The 17,270-nt window shown below is 40.3% G+C and overlaps 1 protein-coding gene across 1 annotated transcript in view; it reads left to right on the top strand.

The window, feature by feature from the left end:
- Positions 1-386: 386 nt before the first annotated feature.
- Positions 387-17,270, top strand: part of HPRT1 (hypoxanthine phosphoribosyltransferase 1) — a 40,995-nt gene continuing 24,111 nt past the window's right edge. Inside the window, exon 1 of the mRNA XM_058536784.1 lies at positions 387-507. Coding sequence (XP_058392767.1) covers positions 481-507 — 27 coding nt within the window. The 5' untranslated portion in view covers positions 387-480. The remainder of the gene's footprint in view (positions 508-17,270) is intronic.

Consider the following 17,270-nt stretch of genomic DNA (forward strand, 5'->3'; position numbering starts at 1 on the left):
AGATTTTTGTTAGAATTGAGTGAGGAAAATGGAAGCCGCAAGGCAGTCCAAGGTCTTGGGAAGGGGACGCCGGCTGAGAGGAACCACGCGGTGACCGGAACCTGAAGAGCGGGCGCCCAGTTGAGGGCCACTAGGAAGACACGCGGGCGGCGGTAGTTCGGGGCATTCGGGAGCCACCTGGCTGGGAGACTGAGGGAAAGGAGGTGTAGAGGCTGCGCAGGCGGAGTCGCCGCTGCTTCCGGAAGAAAACGCCCCCCTACCACCTCGGGAGCGGGAACCGTGTAGGCCTCGGGGGAGGCGCGCGGGGGCGTGCAGGCGGGCGTGGGGCGGAGCCTCGGAGCGGGGGCGGGGCCTGCGTCGCCCCGGCTCCCAGCGCGGCGGTGGCGGCGGAGAACGCTCGCGTGACCCTCGCGGCTTTCCCGCGCTGCGCCGCCGCTTCCTTCTCCTCAGACTGCCGTCAGCCTGCGCGCCGGCTCCGTTATGGCGAACCTCAGCCCCAGTGTCGTGGTGAGCAGCTTGGCCCGCCAGGCCGGTGGCGGCGGCGCCTGGTCCCTGAGGCGCGGGGCCCGCAGTGCGGGCTCGGGCCGGGGTGGCCTGGGGAAGCCCGGGGGCGGGGGGTGGCCGCAGCTTCCCTGGGTCGGCTTTACTATGTCGCCGCAGGGCGGCCTGGGGGACGGAATGGCGAGCTTTGGGGTGGGCGCGTCCCCTGGAGAGCCCCGGACAAGAGGGCTGCGTGTGGCGAGAGAGAGTGGAAATGGCGTTTTGGTTGACAAGTGCCGCCTGCGAGCGTGCTTGGGGGAGGGGCCGTGGGCCAGTTCGGGAATGATCTGACGGGGTGAGGGTGGCGGCTTTCTCCGGAGAGGGCCTGCTCTGCAAATTTGGGGTGTGGGGGTGAGGTGCTCAGGGCACTGCAGTAGAGGCCCTGGCACGGAAACGACCACATAGGAGGGTGTGTGGGGACGGGTGTCTTCATCTAGTCCTGCAGATATTAGAATGAATGTTTGTGGGAATGTACATTGCCTCCCTAAATCCTGGCTTGGTGGCGGTAACCATGCCAACCTTTTGACACACCGAGAAAATAGTGAAACGCTATTAGGTCATTTTCCCACGGCCCAGGGGTAGCCAGGCCTCGAATTCAGGTACTCGGGAGTCGGGAGTCTGGATCCTGTGCACTTTGATGCTGCAAGGGACAAAAAAAATGCGAATATGGTCCTTATCCTCAAGGACATTCATACCGTAATCAGCCTTTCGTATCCTGTCTCTAACCACATTGGTTTGTTTTCTTGTTTCTCGAACAAGCCAAGCTGCTCCCCTCCCTCTGTCTCTGATCATGCTTGGTAAAACAGCCAACCCCCCTCTCGACAGTTTAATGCCGTAGCCTGCGTTATTATTATTATTGTTGTTGTTTTAGCAGTTACCTGATTACCTGTTGATTCTCTCTCCCACTAAAATAAACTTTATAAGGGTGGGAATAACCACTGTAACTCCAGTGCCTGGCATGTAAGAAATTCTCCATAATGGTTTGTTGGATGAATAAATAATTAACCACTTGAGCCCTTAAAAGGGAAGAGTTCTATTTTATATTAGGCATTGTGACTTAAGGTAAAGAGTAGGAGTCTGGCCTGGAATCCTGCTTGTTTGGGCTATTTACTAGCTGTGTGGCCTTGGGTAACTTACTTCACCTTTCTGGGCTTAAGTGTCCTTATATATAACTGAGGTGCTAGCTGCCTCGTGGTGTTATTGAAAGGATGATAAGACGGCCTATGTGAGTAAACAACCTTTGCATGGTCCCTGACTGAGAATAGTAATAATAGCTATCATTGTGTTTAACTACATAGTCCTATTGACTCCTCAAAACAACCCTGTAACAGCAGTATGATTATTACTGTTTTAGAGGAGAGGAATCTTGGACGCCTCAGAGAAGTTAAATAACTTAACCTTTTAACATACCCATGTCACACAGTTATTAAGAGGGAGCTCAGACTCGAACCTAGGTCTCTCTCAAGAGCCCATGCACTTAAATGTTAGGCTGATAGTAGGTACTCAAAAATGGTAGGGGCTGTTGTTTTTATTCAATTGCTGAAGAAGTTAGATGCTTTTAGCTTTGGGGTATGATGCCTGCCCCATCATACAGTGAATTATTATTGCTAGAACTGGCTTTTAGTTATGCTTGAACATCAAGATATTCATTGTATTTTTGGTTTGCAAATTCCTGTTCCTTTTTTTATTTCCTTCCAAGAAATTGTCTGCATGTTAGTAATAACAAATATTTAAATAGTGCTTACTATGTGCTGGCTACCGTTCTAAGCCCTTTACATATATTAACTGGTTTGATATTTATTTAAAAAATTTCTGTGGCTCGGAGAGGTTAAGTAACTTGCCCAAAATCTCCCAGCAATGCTAGGATTTGAATTTAAGTTTTCTGGCCCCAGAGTCTGTTCTTACTCTCTCCACTTTTAAGTTAGTAGTGACAATGGTAGGTATTTATTTAGTGCTTACTATGTTTTAGGCATTGAGGTAAGTATTTTGCAGACATTATTTAATGTAAACGTCCCAAAGTTGCATAATAGGTACCCTATGAGGTAGATAAACATTGGTGTGACCTTGGAGGCACAGATTGGTGAAGTAACTTGCCCAACATCACTCAGATGAAATTGGCCCGCAGATCTGCCTGATACAACCCATGCTGCTTGTAACTGTCATATTAAACTGCTAGGGTAAATTTGGACACACTTGAACTAAGAACAAGCTTCTGGATTTTTGCGAATTAATGTGAAACATCAGATATGCATTATGTGGATATAATATAAATTTCAGGGTAGTAGTGTTAGAAATGTATTCTTATACTAACTGGACTTAAATCTTACCCTGCCAGTAATTTTCCAAGAATTGATAAAATAGTGCATTTTCTTTGGCCACAACTCTCTCGTTATTATCAACAGGGTTTGGACTGACATTGGTCACTCACTGTAGACCAAAATTATTGTTCGTAACCACCAAGAAAAGGAGCAGTTCAGTTTGGAGGTTTCATTCTGCAAATTGAGTAATGTGACACGCATACTATAGATCCATCTTAATTGTTTTCTGTCTGTTATTTGTATCTGGGTATTGCAGAAAGTCCCTAGGTAGGCTGTGGGAAAAAAACAAGAGGACCAACCAGATCAGCAGAGAAAGGGCTCCTGGAGTTTTCTGTAGTTTGTTAGGCAGTAACTGATTCATGTCATTTTTTAACTGGGCCCCCTGTGTGAAGAGTTGCTTCAAATGCACTAGTATACTCTTCTTCCTTTCATAATTATATATTGTGTAGATTCAGTAAGATTTATATGCTGTAAAAGTGTCAACCACCATCATTAATATCAATATTGAGACTCGATTGTTATTTTCCTGCCAGTGGCTACCAAAGTACTAACATTTAGAGTAATTCACCACTAATAAGAATTCAAACCAACACTTCAAATTGCTATGGAACTACTATCTTCAACACTATGCTTCTAATAATTGACAGGTATGTATTTTTTTGTCCAGAAGGAACGTGTCATTTCACTGTGCACACTAATAAAAGGAAAGATCATAGTGTTGGATAAATTCATGTCCTTGCATATATAGCAGTTGTGGGCCCACTTACCTAGGAGCAGCTAATAATTTATCCCTGGGTTGAATAGTCAGGTAAACCTTTTAATTCTTTAACCCTTAGGAGGGAGGGCAGGCAAGTTATATACATAATTTATTTGTAAGACTGATATGAAATTGAAAGATATACTACTAGCTTAAATTATTTTCACATTTAGGAATATGTGCATCAGTAATTCATAATTTTGGTTTTATGATGCCCTGAGTTATCACAGATTATCCCAAGGGAATAGCATATTATCTGCTTTGGTGTTTTTTGAGAATTTTAAAATATCTGGATATAAAAGGTAAATGCCACCTAGCAATTTCTGTCCATTCTAGAAGCTTGGAATTGTTGTTGGTTACTAGGAATAAAATAAAATGTAATATATCTACTATTGTATGTCTTTGCATCGCGTACATTTTAAGACTCACTTCCTCACTTCCATTTAGTCTTGTTTGGATGCACGAACATTGTTATTGTTATTATTATTTTCTTAGAGGGCTTCAGTGGCTCTTTATTATTAACTTCTTGTAACCTTGCTCTACATGAGATATGAAGTCATCCAGCAAAGAAGAAATTACCTCCTAAATTATAAAACCAAGGCTATAACAATATCAAAGGCTGGAGAAAATCACATACCCCTTGTTACAAGTGAGGAAGAAATGTCAAATATCATTTATTTTAAAAAATCGTAAAAACATATAAACGTATAAACAACTACTGTCTAAATTTAACAATGTATCAGGTTTCATCCTCTCCACCTTTATCTTTGAATTCCAGTAACTGGTCTGTGGTATAGTATAAAGAACCCTGGTCTGTGAATTAGGAAGTCTGGATTCTAGGCCCCTGTCTGACACTAACTAGCTCTGAGACATTAGGGTCCTTATCTCTAATATCAAAGGTGAGGGTTAAATGGCACTTGAATTACACTCTAGCATACTGGCTTCTTAATTTTGAATATAAGTATGAAGTAGCTAAGAAGGACTAATAGAGTGTTTAAATGGAATGAAAACCAAGTAATAATTTATTGCTTCCAAAATGTTCTTTGGATTCTTGGGCTTTCCTCTCGTTAAATGTATCCAGGCTCCAAACTTTCTTTTCTCTGCCAGTTACCTTTTTCCTTGGTTCCTTTAGCTTTTACCTTCTACTTTAGCCTTTACGAACATTGTTATTTATTTATTTATTTTTTTGGTGAGGAAGATTAGCCCTGAGCTAACATCTGTTACCAGTCCTCTTTTTGCTGAGGAAGATTGGCCCTAGGCTAACATGCATGCCCATCTTCCTCTACTTTATATGGGACACGGTGCGTTAGCCTGCGCCTGGGATCCGAACCAGAGAACCCCGGGCCGCCAAAACAGAGCATGTGAACTTAATTGCTACACCATCCCAAACATTGTTATTTTTTGACCACAAAGAGACTCAAGCAGTCCTAGTCACAGATGATAAATTGATATTGCAAGTGTTATCTTAGCTCTAGTTAATTTCCTTGCTTACTGTAATTTTAGGTAATATGTCTTTGTAATTAGAAATTTTGTGTAAACCACAAAACTTTTAATGTATGAAAACCATTATTATATGTGTGACATACATAATTATGAAGAATTTGTGATGTCAGTTTTACTGGAAAGTAAAATTATTTTGGTAATTTATGATAGCAAAAGTATTGACTTTGATTCTAGACAAAAGGCAGATATTAATGTTACACTTTTCAATACTCTTTCATTTTAATAAAAGTACCTGTGTAAATTTTATTATTAACAAGTACATTACAGATAGGTTAGAATTTGAGAGCTGCCTTATATAAAAGCTCTGAGGAGATGCAGTCAGATTTATGAACTGTCTGGGTAAATGGTATGTAACTCAGAGCTATTAATAATCTATCCTTTAATTTCCAGTTCAGCCAGAAATGGCCATAGTGGGAAAGGTGGATCTGGAGAGAAACCATATTTTCATTTGTTTGCCACTTCTGGCCCCTCCAGAGCTCTTCTCAAATATTTAGAGCTTGGGCCCTCCCCAAAGCCATCCAGGACCTTCTTTGTGATCTTCTCCAGCCATTTTATGTTAAGTTTTTGTTATGGACTGAATGTTTGTTGCTGTCCCCCCACCCCATTCATATGTTGAAGCCCTAACCGCCAATGTGGTGGTATTTGGAGATGGGGCGTTTGGGAGATTATTAGGATTAGATGAGATCATGAGATTGGGGCCCTGATCTTTTAAGAAAAGACACCAGAGAATTCTCTCCCCACTACAACCCCCACCACACACATAGCTAGGAGAAGGTGGCTGCCTACAAGTCAAGAGAAGAAGCCTCAGAATGAAATCTACTTTGCTGGTACCTTGATCTTGGACTTCCCAGTCTCCATAACTGTGAGAAATAAATTACTGTTGTTTAAGCCACCCAGTCTATGGTATTTTGTTATGGCAGCCTGAGCAGACTAATACAGTTATTTTAGAAGGTGTCAGTAACAACCACATGCTTCCACATGCAACACCAAGTCACAAATAATAAAACAGATGTGATGTGCATTCATACGGAAAGTTGGGCACTGCTATTGCCTAATTAATTTAGAAGGCTGTGCTAATTCAGTGTCAGAGACATGCCAGTCCGGATACTTGACTCACTTTTCACCCTGGGCAACAGCATATAATGACTACTTTAAGCTTGGTATTTCTTTCTTTCTTTTTTTTTTTTTTTTGAGGAAGATCAGCCCTGAGCTAACATCTATGCTAATCCTCATCTATTTGCTGAGGAAGACTGGCTCTGAGCTAACATTTATTGTCAGTCCTCCTCCTTTTTTTCCCCAAAGCCCCAGTAGATAGTTGTATGTCATAGTTGCACATCCTTCTAGTTGCTATATGTGGGACGCAGCCTCAGCATGGCTGGAGAAGCGGTGCGTCGGTGCGTGCCTGGGATCCGAACCCGGGCCACCAGCAGCGGAGTGTGCGCACTTAACCGCTAAGCCACGGGGCCGGCCCCAATGACTCCCTTCTAAAGAAATACCAAGCAAGGGCCGGCCCCAATGACTCCCTTCTAAAGAAATACCAAGCAAGGGCCGGCCCCAATGACTCCCTTCTAAGGAAATACCAAGCAAGGGCCGGCCCCATGGCTTAGCGGTTAAGTGCGCGCGCTCCGCTGCTGGTGGCCCGGGTTCGGATCCCTGGTGCGCACCGACACACCGCTTCTCCGGCCACGCTGAGGCTGTGTCCCACATACAGCAACTAGAAGGATGTGCAACTATGACATACAACTATACTGGGGCTTTGGGGAAAAAAAAAAAAGAAGGGAGTCATTGGTGCTGGGCGACCTTGGGTTCCAGGTTTATCTTTAATGTGTATATAAGTCCTTTTGATAATCACAAGTTTGTGGGCTTGTCAAATTAGATTTGGGTACAAATTACAAGCTTTATTTTGCTGTATAGTTAGTTGTATATATGTATGTCTTTTCCACTAGATTATAAGCTCTTTGAGAGCTCTAAATTTATAATCATCTTTGTATCCCCCTACAAAATCTGTTGCACAGGACCTTAATCAAGGTGGATGCTGAATGCATTTCTATTTAATTGAATATATTCAATACTTTCCTGTCAAAGCAGTCATTGAATTGTTAACTAATCCATATCAGGTGGGGTAATTAATATCAAATATTAACCAATAATCAGATGGGACAAATAAGGGCTAATAAGATTGAAGGCCACCAAGTATATTTCTGTCAGCTCTTGTAGAGGTTGAGGTTATTGACCCTGTTGAATATGAAGCTTTGGTATTTGGAATGATTAAAACAAGTTCCTGTTTATTGAATTATATCTTATTTTGTGTTATTTCTTACCAGTGGTCCAGGTACAAGTGAGGCTTCTGAGTGAGAGTTTGACTGCCCTCTTAAACTCCTGTAATACTTCACCTGTATGTTTTTCATAGCAGTTTAACACTCTGTCTTATGGTTATTCATGTAAGCTCCTTGAGGATAGCTGTGTTATATTTCTCTAATCCTGACTAGTATGTACAATGTAGTAGGTACTCAATAAACTTTTGAGTGTTAGTAATGAGGGTACCGGTTCTGAATGAATTTTCAAATTAGTGTTGTAATATTTGATCATTAAATATGAATTTAAAAGACTTGGAGGTTTCATTAAATGTAAAATTGGGAAAAGTTGATGTTGATGCCTTGTCATCATTTAAATAAATTGCTCCTTGTTTAATTTGATATTTGAAACATCTACAAGTAGACAATAATAGTATAATGAACTCTCATGTACCTATTGCCAAGTTCTGACAACTATCTATCCATGGCCAATCATATTTCTTAAATTAAGACTCCCCATAAATATACCCCATTTATTTATAGTGAGTTATAACAAAGTTGTGAATTCATGCCTAAAGTACCTGAAGCAATGAAAGTTTTATGAATTCTTGTTTTTTCCTTTTGGGAGGAGTTATATTAACATGTTTTTTATGCTTGAAATAAATCAACCCTTTGACATTAAATGTCATATATAAATCTCATAGTATTGATTGAAAATAAAAACTTTTGAATTGGAAATTAATTTGGTGTGTTGACAGAGATAGAATTCCTATTTTGGGGTACATCCCTGCTGGTCTGTCTGTGTTAGACTGCATGTCTGGGATGAGCTCTGGGCAGAATTCACATTAGCTTTCTTTGAGATCAACAAGACCTTTGTTGAAGTTCTTAGGCTGCCTGCAAAACCTGTAGCCAGGAAGTGAGTTTTTCACAGAAGTGGTAGTCTTTACAAGTATTGCATGTTTCAGAGTCCCAGATGGGTCCTGGTTTTTGCTTGTGGCAGAAGCAGTGAGTAACTGGGAGGAAGGGTGAGTAAGCTTCAGGGAAGCCATTTTGGCGCTCTGGATCTCCTTAATTTTAAAGCACTATGAAATGGTGCATTTTCCTTCTTGTCAGGTCATAGCAGATATCTTCTGATGAGCTTGACATGAATGTTTATCCTCTCATCTTATAGGGTCAAGCAAGGCCTATCTTTGTTTCCCAAAACTTGAACTAAATTTCAGTTTATAAAATTTATAAAAAATATCTGCTTATTATAAAGTACTCTTGAAATGCTCCTGTAGGTGACACAGAGGTCCCATTTCCATTCTTCTTGTAGTAAATGTGTTCTGAAATAAGCATAATGTGAATGTTTAGCAGATACATTAACGCTTCATCTTAGAGGATCTGACATAATCTTTTTTCCCAAAAACAGAATTTTTTTCTGCATGTGAAAGTAATACATATTTGCTTAAAAACAAATCAATATTGACTTCTGACTGCCATCAAACCGGTGACTGGACCGTGCCTGTGGCTGTGTCCTGGTCCGCCTACTTGAATCGCCGCCAGCCTCCTGGCCATGTGCACAGATGCTACCAGCCTCACGTGACAATACTTAAAATTCCACCGAAGTCTGGAGAACTGAAAACAGAGCTTTTGAGACTGAAAGAGAGACAAGATGAACCTCAAATTTCTCAGAATATAATTATGAAGTCTGTGAATATTATAAATTCCAAATAGGTATTTTTTAAATTTATTGAAAGCCAAGCTACTTGTCTTTAAGCACCTAATACAATGCTGACTGAAAGAGAAGGTGCTCAGTAGATATTAACTGATACATTATTTTTTTTTAATTTTTTGTTTATTGCGGTAACATTGGTTTATAACATTGTATAAATTTCAGGTGTACATCATTATACTTCTATTTCTGCATAGATTACATCATGTTCACCACCCAAATACTAATTACGACCCATCACCACACACGTGCGGAATTAACCCTTTCGCCCTCCTCCCTCCCCCCTTCCCGTCTGGTAACCACCAGTCCAATCTGTGTGTCTATGTGTTTGTTTATTGTTATTATTATCTACTACTTAATGCAGGAAATCATACGGTATTTGACCTTCTCCCTCTGACTTATTTCACTTTGCATAATACCCTCCGTGTCCATCCATGTTGTCACAAATGGCTGGATTTCATGGTTTCTTATGGCTGAGTAGTATTCCATTGTGTATATATACCACAGCTTCTTTATCCATTCGTCCCTTGATGGGCACTTAGGTTGCTTCCAAGTCTTGGCTATTGTGAATAACGGTGCAGTGAACACAGGGGTGCATGTATCTTTATGCATTGGTGTTTTCAAGTTCTTTGGATAAATACCCAGCAGTGGAATAGGTGGATCATATGGTAGTTCTATCCTTGATTTTTTGAGGAATCTCCATACTGTTTTCCATAGTGGCTGCACCAGTTTGCACTCCCACCAGCAGTGTATGAGAGTTCCCTTCTCTCCACATCCTCTCCAACACATGTTGTTTCCTGTCTCGTTAATTATAGCCATTCTCACGGGCGTCAGGTGATATCTCATTGTAGTTTTGATTTGCATTTCTCTGATAGTTAATGATTTTGAACATCTTTTCATGTGTCTGTTGGCCATCTGTGTATCTTCTTTGGAGAAATGTCTGTTCAGGTCTTTTGCCCATTTTTTAATTGGGTTGTTAGTTTTTTTGTTGTTGAGATGCATGAGTTCTTTATATATTTTAGAGATTAACCCCTTATCAGATGTATGGTTTGCAAATATCTTCTCCCAATTGTTAGATTGTCTTTTTGTTTTGTTGATGGTTTCCTTTGCTGTGCAGAAGCTTTTTAGTTTGATGTAGTCCCATTTGTTTATTTTTTCTATTGTTTCTCTTGCCCGGTCAGACATGGTGCTTGAAAATATGTTGCTAAGACCGATGTCGAAGAGCGTACTGCCTATGTTTTCTTCTAGAAGTTTCATAGTTTCAGGTCTTACATTCAAATCTTTAATCCATTTGGAGTTAATTTTTGTGTATGGTGTAAGATAAGGGTCTACTTTCATTTTTTTGCATATGGCTATTCAGTCTTCCCAACACCATTTGTTGAAGAGACTTTCTTTTCTCCATTGTATGTTCTTGGCTCCTTTGTCAAAGATTAGCTGTCCATAGAGGTGTGGGTTTATTTCTGGGTTTCGATTCTATTCCATTGATCTGTGTGTCTGTTTTTGTGCCAGTACCATGCTGTTTTGGTTACTATAGCTTTGTAGTATATTTTGAAATCAGGGAATGTGATACCTCCAGCTTTGTTCTTTTTTCTCAGGATTCCTTTACCTATTCGGGGTCTTTTGTTGTGCCGTATAAATTTTAGGATTCTTTCTTCTATTTCTGTGAAAAATGTTGTTGGAACTCTGATAGGGATTGCATTCAATCTATAGATTGCTTTAGGAAGTATGGACATCTTAACTATGTTAATTCTTCCAATCCAAGAGCACGGAATATCTTTCCATTTCTTTCTGTCTTCTTCAGTTTCTTTCAGAAATGTTTTATAGTTTTTGGTGTACAGATCTTTCACCTCTTTGGTTAAGTTTATTCTTAGGTATTTTATTCTTTTTGTTGCAATTGTAAATGGGATGGTATTCTTAATTTCTCTTTCTGCTACTTCGTTGGTAGTGTATAGAAATGCAACTGAGTTTTGTATGTTGATTTTGTATCCTGCAACTTTACCGTAATTCGTTTATTACTTCTAAAAGTTTTCTGGTGGATTCTTTCTATATATAAAATCATGTCATCTGCAAATAGTGACAGTTTCACTTCTTCCTTTCCAATTTGGATCCCTTTTATTTCTTTCTCTTGCCTGATTACTCTGGCTAGGACTTCCAGTACTATGTTAAATAGGAGTGATGACAGTGGGCATCCTTGTCTGATTCCTGTTCTTAGAGGGATAGCTTTCAGTTTTTCACCATTGAGGATGATGTTAGCTGTGGGTTTGTCATATATGGCCTTTATTATGTTCAGGTATTTTCCTTCTATACCCATTTTATTCAGAGTTTTTATCATAAATGGATGCTGTATCTTGTCAAATGTTTTCTCTGCATCTGTTGAGATGATCATGTGATTTTTATTATACATTTTATTAATGTGGTGTATTACGTTGATTGATTTGTGAATGTTGAACCATCCCTGCATACCTGGAATAAATCCCACTTGATCATGGTGTATAATCTTTTTAACGTATTGTTGTATGCGATTTGCTAGTATTTTGTTGAGGATTTTTGCATCGATGTTCATCAGTGATATTGGCCTGTAATTTTCTCTTTTTGTGTTATCCTTGTCTGGTTTTGGTATGAGGGTAATGTCTGCTTTGTAGAATGAGTTAGGGAGCTTCCTCCCCTCCTCAATTTTTTGGAAGAGTTTGAGAAGGATAGATATTAAGTCTTCTTTGAATGTTTGGTAGAATTCACCAGGGAAGCCGTCTGGTCCTGGACTTTTATTTTTGGGGAGGTTTGTGATGACTGTTTCGATCTCCTTACTGGTGATTGGTCTATTCAAATTCTCTACTTCTTCTTGATCCAGTTTTGGAAGGTTGTATGATTCTAAGAATTTATCCATTTCTGCCAGATTGTCAAATTGGTTGGCATATAGCTTTTCATAGTATTCTCTTATAATCTTTTGTATTTCTGAGGTGTCTGTTGTAATTTCTTCTCTTTCATTTCTGATTTTACTTATTTATGCCTTCTCTCTTTTTTTCTTGGTGAGTCTAGCTAAAGGTTTGTCAATTTTGTTGATCTTTTCAAAGAACCAGCTTTTGGTTTTATTAATTTTTTCTATTGTTTTTTTAGTCTCTATTTAATTTATCTCTGCTCTGATTTTTATTATTTCCCTTCTTCTACTGATTTTGGGCTTTGTTTGTTCTTCTTTTTCCAGTTCCTTTAGGTGCATTGTTAGATTGTTTATTTGAGATTTTTCTTGTTTGTTGAGATAGGCCTGTATTGCTATAAACTTGCCTCTTAGAACCGCTTTTGCTGTATCCCATAAATTCTGGCACGTTGTATTTTCATTTTCACTTGTCTCCAGGTATTTTTTGATTTCTTCGTTGACCCAGTCGTTGTTCAGTAGCATTTTGTTTAATCTCCATGTATTTGTGGCTTTTCTGATTTTCTTCCTATAGTTGATTTCCAGTTTCATACCGTTGTGGTCAGAAAAGATGCTTGGTGTTATTTCAATCTTCTTAAATTTATGGAGACTCATTTTGTGGCCTAATATGTGATCAGTCCCGGCGAATGTTCCATGTGCATTTGAAAAGAATGTGTATTCTTCGGTTTTTGGATGGAATGCTCTGTATATATCTACTAGGTCCATCTGTTCTAGTGTGTCATTTAAGGCCAATGTTTCCTTATTGATCTTCTGTTTGGATGATCTATCCATTGGTGTAAGTGGAGTGTTAAAGTCCCCTGCTATTATTGTGTTACTGTCTATTTCTGTTTTTATGTCTGTTAATAATTGCTTTATATATTTAGGTGCACCTACATTGGGTATGTAGATATTTCCAAGTGTTATATCCTCTTGTTGGATTCTTCCCTTGATCATTATGTAATGCCCTTCTTTGTCTCTTTTTACAGTTTTTGTTTTAAAGTCTATTTTGTCTGAGATGAGTACTGCTACCCCAGCTTTCTTTTCATTGCCATTTGCGTGGAGTATCTTTTTCCATCCCTTCACTTTCAGTTTGTGAGTGTCTTTAGGTCTGAAGTGTGTCTCTTGTATGCAGCATATACATGGGTCTTGGTGTTTTATCCAATTAGCCACCCTATGCCTTTTAATTGTGGCATTTAGTCCATTGACGTTTAAAGTAGCTATTGATAAGTATGTACGTACTGCCATTTTTTAACTTTTTTTCTCAGTGTTTTAGTAGTCCTTCTCTGTTCCTTTATCCTTCGATACAGAATTGATGGTCTCTTTAGTTTGACCTCTGTCTGAAAGCTCTACTCTTTAACTCCCCTCCTCCCTCCTTTTATGTTTTTGATATCATATCTGATCTCTTTTTTGTGCATTTGTATCCATTGCCCTCTTATCATGGAAATAGATAATTTTTCCTATTTGTAGTCTTCTCTTTTTCTCTTAAATCAGTCCCTTTAACATTTCTTGTAGCACTGGTTTCTTGGTGACAAACTTCTTTAATTTTTGCTTGTCTGGGAAATTTTTGATCTCTCCTTCCATTTTGAATGATAATCTTGCTGGGTAGAGTATTCTTGGCTGTAATTTTTTTCCTTTTAGCAGTTTAAATGTATCTTGCCACTCTCTTCTAGCCTGTAAGGTTTCTGCTGAGAAGTCAGCTGATAGCCTTATGGGGTTTCCTTTGTATGTAACTTGTCTTTCTCTGGCAGCTTTTAGGATTCTCTCTTTATCTTTAATTCTAGACATTTTGATTATGATGTGTCTTGTTGTGGGCCTCTTTGCGTTTATCTTGTTTGGGGCTCTCTGTGCTTCCTGTACCTGGATGTCTGCTTCCTTCCTTAGGTTAGGGAAGTTTTCATCTATTATTTCTTGAAATAGATTCTCTGCCCCTTTGTCTCACTCTTCTCCTTCCGGGACACCTATAACACGGATGTTAGTGCGCTTGATGTTGTCCCAGAGGTCCCTTAGACTGTCCTCACTCTTTTTAATTCTTTTCTCTTTTACCTGTTCAGCTTGGGTGATTTCTTCTAGTCTTTCGTCCAGCTCGCAGATCCGTTCTTCTGTATCCTTTACTCTGCTTTTGAGTCCCTCTAGTGAATTTTTCATTTCCAGTATTGTATTCTTCATTTCTGATTGGTTCTTTTTTATATCTTCCATTTCTTTGTTGACATTCTCACTGAGGTCATCTATTCTTCTCCCCACATCAGTGAGCATCCTTAACACTCTTTGTTTGAACTCCCTGTCGGGTAGGTTGCTCATTTCTGTTTCACTTCGTTCCTTTTCTGGAGTTTTGTCCTGTTCCCTTACTTGGAATGTATTCCTTTGCCTCCTCATTTTGCCTCTTTCCCTGTGCTTGTGTCTACGTATTAGGTAGGTCAGCTACGTCTCCTGCTCTTGGATAGGTGACCTTATACAAGTGATGCGTTAGGAGTCCTGCAGTGTGCTTCCCTCAGTTCTCAGTGTTCTAGGGGTGACCCCTATGTGGGCTACGTGTGTCCTTCTGTTGTGGCCTGTTTTCTCTCCCTGTATGCGTCCAGGTAGGCCGAGTTATGCTCCTGGTCAGCTGTTGTAATGCTTAGCTGTTTGTAGTTGTTGTGGGCCCTTCAATCTCTTTATCAGGTGTGGGGAGCCCCAGCTCAGTTGGCTGCAAGTTCTACTACCACATTGGTGTTGCAATATTTCTTTTAAGTGAGTAGGCCCCCAGCGTGGCAGGTTGTTAGGCTCAGGGCCTTACACTTGCTATAAGCCTCCAGCCTTTAGGTCTCTTGTCAGCTCTCTGAGGATTGCAGCTGTGTGGGGCTGGCCTCAGGCACAGGAGCACCCAATAGTTTCAGACTTTGGAAGGTGGGGCAAACCCCCTATGTGGGTCTTTGAGAAGCACAAGACTTCTGCAGCTGACAAGTCCTGCCGCCCACAGATCCACACACACAGTCAACACAGTCCTGCCCTGTGTGTGTGCCCCGCCCTCCCGAAGTGGACCCAGTCTCTCCACGGCGGGAGCCCCACACACTCCACCACTGCCCCACACTCTCCACCCGCTCCTTGTGCACGCCCTGCCCCACTGAAATCGCCAGGCTGCAGAGAATCCAGTCACCGATCTAGGCAGGCCCACAAGTTGCCTGAGGGCTTGTTGTTGGGTGGGACCAGTCTCTAGGGTGGGCTGCCTGCCCTGGCTGAGCTGGATTAAATCTGTGCTCTAGTGGGTGGGGCAGACCTGGGCTAGCAGGCCCCAGGGAGAACTCCAATGGCGTCTGTGTCAGCACGCCCACACCAGGTCACAACAATGGCCACCGCCGCCAATGTCCCAGTCCCTGGAGAGGTCTCACCTCTCACCGAGATGCACTCAGGGCCTATCAGGTGAGTCTCTTTTCACCAAAGCACTATGCACCTTTCTTTCTGGTGATCTTAGGATGCTTTCTGAAACGGGTGACTTTGCATGCGGGCCCTTTAAGAGCCGGTTTTAATTTCTTTGTGAACCAGGTTTTCTGGGGGTACTCCCCAATGTATTAGTAGCAGGCAAAGTCAGATATTATGCCACTCGTCTCGATTGTGTTGGGTCCACAAAGTGCCTACAGCGGGGCCACTCCCCGGCTCAGGGCCCCGTGCCACCAGGGAGGCTGCGTACCTTTGGGCTGCACCCGGGCAGCGGTGAAGCTGGCGGCTTGTGAAGGCGGTGTTTTTTCTCTCCAGAAGGGAGTTTCTGCCTCTTCCACCTCAATTAGGATTGTCCTTTGTTGCAGGAGTTCCTTTTATCCAGTTTCAGCTCTGTCTCAGGGGTAATTTTTCCACGCGCAGTTGTAAATTGGCTCTGTCTGTGGGAGGAGGTGAGTTCAGAGTCTGCCTACGCCGCCATCTTGACTTCTCTCTCTACATTGAGATTTAAGTATGGTTTGACCAGTATTTCTTGAAAACTGCCAAAACTCGTATCATCAGCTTCTCGAATGTATTTTGGAAGATATTTAGTCGTGAACATCATGTGAGATAGATATTATAATTCTGGTTTATTTCTTTGAATAAGCTTTAAATATAATGGTGAATGGGGAATTATAAATCAACTATAATAAAAAAGTGAAATTGACAATAAGAAAAAAAACCAAGTCAGTATTGTGTGGAAAGTAGCAAGTCCCAACTTGTTGTAGTTGACCATTGTTTTGTATGTATGTTCCTCCACACCCATCCATGCTTCCTTTTTTCCTTCCTTCCTTTCTTCCTTCCCTCTGTCCCTCCCTCCTTTTCTTCCTTTTATTTTTTGTTATAATTTTTGTTTGTAGATTTTGTTTTAATATATCTTTTAAAATTTCTCCATACTTTTTATATGTATGTATAAACATACCTCCAAAAATAATTTATAAGACAGACTATTGAATTTTTTAAAAAGCGGTATATACTCACGGAAGAAAATTTGGAATATATAGTATAAAGAACTAAATAAAATCACTATAACGCCCCTCCCCAAGATAATAGTTTTTGTGATTTTGTTATATTTTTTCTGTGTGTATAGATATGTATATAATGTTTATAAAACTGTAATCATAGTACATTTTACCACCACAGGTACCACATCATCAGGGTTATTAAATATTTTGTGTGCCAGGGACTGGGCATACTAAGACAACCAATATGTAGTCATATTCAAGCAATCTTGGAGTATCTACTGTGAAGGCACCTCATGGCTTGATTATAATAGTCTCAGACTTCTAAGAATTTGGGTATTTAAGAAATTACTTAGCTTTTTGTTTTTGGTGATTTTTTTTTTCCCCTGCTGTGAGATAAGAGAGCCTATTTGGATTTTGGGTGGGGAACAGCAATTTTTCTTGTTCAGTGTGGTATTTTAACTTTTTAGAGTACAGTGTATTAAAAATTTTTTATTATATTTTCAAACATACTCAAAAGTGGAGACAATAGTGTAAGGAATCCCCCATATACTCATCACCCATGTTTAAAATATTATCAAGATTTTGCCACATTTGTCTTAGCTCTGTAAAGTTTTTCTTTTTCTCTTTGCTGAACTAAAGGAAATTTCATATCTTAACTATTCATCTCTACAGTCTTAACTATTCATCTCTAAGACATATGGTTGATTTCTTTTTTTTTTTATAATTTTATTTATTTATTTTTCCCCCAAAGCCCCAGTAGATTGTTGTATGTCATAGCTGCACATCCTTCTAGTTGCTGTATGTGGGACGCAGCCTCAGCA

This window comes from Diceros bicornis, chromosome X, assembly GCF_020826845.1.
Source record: "Diceros bicornis minor isolate mBicDic1 chromosome X, mDicBic1.mat.cur, whole genome shotgun sequence".
NCBI lineage: Eukaryota > Metazoa > Chordata > Mammalia > Perissodactyla > Rhinocerotidae > Diceros > Diceros bicornis.